General features: G+C 42.5%; 1 protein-coding gene across 1 annotated transcript in view; it reads left to right on the top strand.

The window, feature by feature from the left end:
• The window catches only part of bckdhb (branched chain keto acid dehydrogenase E1 subunit beta), a 52,642-nt gene that overhangs the window by 37,044 nt on the left and 10,832 nt on the right, over positions 1-4,766 (top strand). The window contains exon 9 of the mRNA XM_032518945.1: positions 3,679-3,765. Within this exon, the coding sequence (XP_032374836.1) occupies positions 3,679-3,765 (87 nt within the window). The remainder of the gene's footprint in view (positions 1-3,678; positions 3,766-4,766) is intronic.

Genomic DNA, 4,766 nt, shown 5'->3' with positions numbered 1-4,766 from the left:
GTATTAAACCTGTTTTTAGCCTCTAAACATGTTCAAAATGTCCTTAAAAGTGCCCACCCGTGTGACGTGATTCCTTCCGAGTGAACACAGTGATTCTGACTGTGAAAGAAATGTATGAAAGTTCTGTTAATTCAGCTTTGTATAGTTCCTAATGACTTTGGTGATTCTTTGACTTTAGCTCTAGTGCCAAGTGCCAAGAAGTGTCTCGAAAACTGGTTGATGGACTGCCATGACATTTGGCACAACATGTATGTTGCCTAGAGGATTCATTCTAAAAATGTAGGTGATCTCTGAGGTTTCATCTGGCTCCATCACCCGGTGCCACATTGCTGTCCCAGACACTACTGCATTGTGCCAATTTTTTAACATTAATGTATTATGTAATGTATTATAATGCTGGCATGCAGCACTACTTAGAATAGCCTACTGAACTAGTGCCAGCTAGTGAGCACTTTGCCAGAGACGTCACTTTTGTTTAAGCAGGAAGGTTGTGGGTCAAGTCTAAAACCTGGGTTATGAGTTTTCCCCAGGCCCCAAGAGTCTGAAATTCTACTCCATGATATTGTAAAAACAGTGCCATGCTTCCTTTGCGTCAAAAGCAGCTGAAGAATGCACTCCCATCGCAGCGAGTATTACTATGATGGGTCTCCCCGCAGGGTGGGGACCAACAGGGATATCTGGGTGATGGCTGGTGTAACAGTCTAAATTGGAAGTTATGGTAAATGTCTTTGTGTGTTTGTGTGCAAGATGAGGACTGAGTTAAGCATCAAGACCGGGGGTAAAGGATTGGAGAGCACCGCACCTCTATGTGTCATCACGCTAAGGCAAATCTAACCGCAACATGTCGTAATAAGACATCGCCCCACTCCCAACCCCCATGCTTGGTTCCTACCCACTGTGCCGGTTGCCAACTGTTGTTTTTTCTTCCAGTGTTATTATTAACTTCCACATTCCTGAAGATAGTGTGAAATAATCAGTGATTTTTGCACGCTGAACTCATTCACCCCAACTGGTTGAAGATGGCTGAATGTATAGCCTCTGTAAACTGACACTGAATTTAGCTATTCTACATTAATGTTAAATGAAAGACTTCTAAGAATCTTTACATACCAACTTCTAAATACAAGGTCTTCCAATGTGCCCCACCAGACAGAGGCATGTTGGCTTTGCATCAAGTATTGGTGAAGAAGTGACACAGCGCTGACTCATTTAGCCCCCAATACTTGAATGTGATAGTGGAACAGTTTGCCACAGTTGTTTAGTGCTTCACAGCCAAACCCAGGACCTCAGCAATGTAAACATTTGCCTGTTTAGCATCAGCATGAAGCTCCAGAATGCCTCTGTGTTTTATATTTTGTGGTCCTGTTGAAGGGAAAAATTATCAGTGCCATATGGACATGTGAGGCTTCTTTTCAGTCAGTCATTTATTTATGATGGCTTTTTGGCTTGGTTTATGGCTTTGAGGGAAGGCAAAGGTATCTGATATTTACCATGTTGTGTTTTTGAAGAAGATTGTATTGTTTAGGGCCGTTATTTCAGTGGGAAATCAAAGCATATTCCCAAACCATAGACCAGGTAATCCACCCACACATATAAGTCGCTACGCATTTATTTAAAATCTTATTGAAAGTTCTTAATATAATGTAGAAAATAACATGTACTTGGTTGTTGGGAGTTGGTTTTCAAAGGTGTTCACCCAATTTATTGCTGGAAAGAAATTACACTACAACTACTAAATGTAGCTACTGGGCAGAGGAAAGGTTTGCTGAAGTTGCATAGAACAGACATAGCTTTGTTCTGGACCAGTGGCAAGTGGATTAGATTATAGTATTGCTGTGGGAGATAACGGGTGGAGCAGAGGCATCCTTCTGCAGTAATGTCAGGTTACAGAAAACCCAAATGTAAATGCCTTAGAGGCTGAGACCTCTAATGTGCATGATTGTCCTGTTGGCCCTGTATACCAGCCTAAATCAGCCCTCCAGCGCATACTCTTGTGTCATATCCATTTTATACATGCACAGAAAGTAACCCAGACAGACACATATGCAGCCTAAAGGTTGCAGGCAGATAGAGCATACCACAGCAGGCAGTATGAACCATTCTGACTTGGTTACACTAGTCTCCCAGACTGCATACTAGGGCTGCACAATTAATCGAATTTTAATCGCGATCACGATTTGGACTTCCCACGATCAAATTTGCGTGATCAAGCGATTATTTTTAGAAAGCGTCATTTCATAGAACGCTCCGGGTTTTTTGCAAAGCCAATCTCCCGCAATCCATAAGCCGTCTGCTCATGAGCCAGTCAGAGAGTTCACTGCACCCGTGCAGCTAAGTTTCTAGATGTGACAGTCCCAGAGGACAGGTAGCGTGAGGAAAACTCAACAGATAGCAGTCGGTAATACGTCAGTCTCAAGTTTACCAGTTTACCAGTAAACGCAACACTTGTCCCATTTGTTGTTTTTCAACAACAGCAGTGACCGTGGCTAGTTAGCGTCTGTTAGGTGTTAGCTAGTACGTCTGTTAGCTGTTAGCTCTTCTAGGACGCCCGGTGCTAAGTCCTCCATCCCGCTGCAATGCTGTTTTATATGGATGGTTTAATTTTGCGTTACATGACCCATTTCGTCTGTAAAGCCGTGCCTGTGTTGGATCTTTCTACGCTCTCTCGTCCTACTCTCTCTCCTCTTACTCTCCGCGCCCCGCCACACAGCGGCCGCCGGTCCACACTTCTGATATATGTCTACAGTTTTAATTTTTCATTAACACAGCTGTATATTGTTAAGTATGAGAGGGCAAACCTGTATTTGTACCAGTGTTTCCGCGGGTAACTGTTATCGCGGCCGCTACGGCGAAGAACACAGAAGAAGTTTTTGAATGCAGCTAACTTCAGTTGGTAGAGTCACAGCGTGGAGACGGAGCTGCTGTACCGAAGCCTGGACCAGGACCAGGAGAGATGTGACCCTGGCCAGAATATCATAGTTCATAAAAATGCAGCGCAGTGAAGATACGAGTTTAATACACACGACGTGTATCCGCCGTTCGACCCGTGCTGGACCGTTCATAATGAGTCAGCCGTCTCTCTGTGGTAGCGTCCATCACACTCCCTCTCGCAGTTATAAATAGCCTATGTGACAATAAAATTTGTTTTGGTTAAAATCAACAAATAATCGTGAAATAATCGCGATCAAAATTTTGGATCAAAATAATCGCGATTATCATTTTGGCCATAATCGTGCAGCCCTACTGCATACAGCCTCAACATGGCACCTTCTGTAGTTAATATCGTACCTCTGCAGTGTCACTCACAATGCGTGTGCACACAAACTCATACAGACATCTTGTGTCTATGCGCACACTTAAGAGCAAGATGGGATGACCTTGTTGGAGCGCAGAGTAAAACTGGGTCAGCTGGTCACAGGTTCCTGTATGAATATTAAAAAAAATATATATATTTTTAATTTGAGTGATATTTGGTTCTGTTCACCCGTTCAGCTAAGCGGTGAAGGCACTACCAACAACGTTATGTTTGAAATCTGATTTGCTTGATTTGACCAACTTGCCCTGTTTTAATTTAGCAGAAAATGCCAACCACATCGTTTACAGGCACTGCTGCTTTCAAACCATGAATGAGTGGAACGCTGAACCTCCAGTAATTGTCTTTGTTTTCTGTTTTTTCAGTCCGTGGTGAAAACTGGCCGTTTGCTCATCAGTCATGAGGCACCCATAACCGGAGGCTTTGCTGCTGAAATCAGCTCGACAGTACAGGTGAGTCTGTGTAAGAGAACATACAGTGTTTCATGAGAGTTTAATTGGATCGGTGGCTCCCAGGGTTAGGTGGTCTTTAAAGCTTTTGGTCTTAATAGGTTGCAATGATTTTGGCCATAAAAGTCCCACTTTGTAATAAAGCTGTAATAGCCTTTCACTGACTGCCCCAGAGCAGTGGTTTTAAAACTGTGAGATGCGCCTCCCCATGGGGGTGCGGAGCGAGTGGAAGGGAGGCACCGAGGGCGAGTTGTGAGGCAGAGATACTGCGTGAGGTAAAAGGTACATGTGAATGCCAGTGTTCTACAACGGTAAAGTTAGTTACTGTGTTTTGGCTACTCACCAACATGGTCAACAGTTGGAGCAAAAGCTGTGGCTATTAAATGTATTATTTGACTTTAAAACCTTTAGCGCTCTATTTGCATCAAACATTATACTCATTCTTGGAGTCATAATTCATTCAAATCTGAACACACAGACATGATATACATATTTTTAGATGCAGGGTAATACTTTTTGAGAATATCATATGTCTGATGTCCATTGCAAAAAAAGCTTTCATTAATCTGCTCACAGAAAGAAAGCTGATTCTTATTTAATTGAGAATCTACATGCTTTTAAGTTTTGTTCAGTATCATAGTAATCCAGTTGTGGTTGTCTGTACATCTACAGGTAAATTGCGTACAGGAGCTGCAAGTAGCTAACTGTGCATACTTTTAATAGTGTAAATTTGCTAAATGTAAACAAACAGGATAACAAAAAAAACTAAACGGGGCCCCATATAGCCCACAGCTATATACCTGACTCCATGAAACTATATACAGTACTTCCTGTTTACATCCCCTAAATCATCATGGAAAGTGTTCCAAACTGTTAGAGCATGATTATCTTGGATATCATGGAAGTAGGACAAAGAATAATCAGGAACAGGCGTAACAAAATCCATTAATGATAACTAATTTTGTGCTCATCTATAAATATTGTGAGGGGCGGGGGGGGGGGGG

This window comes from Etheostoma spectabile, chromosome 6 (genome assembly GCF_008692095.1).
Source record: "Etheostoma spectabile isolate EspeVRDwgs_2016 chromosome 6, UIUC_Espe_1.0, whole genome shotgun sequence".
Taxonomy (NCBI): Eukaryota; Metazoa; Chordata; class Actinopteri; order Perciformes; family Percidae; genus Etheostoma; species Etheostoma spectabile.
This window is presented reverse-complemented; position numbering and strand designations above follow the sequence as displayed.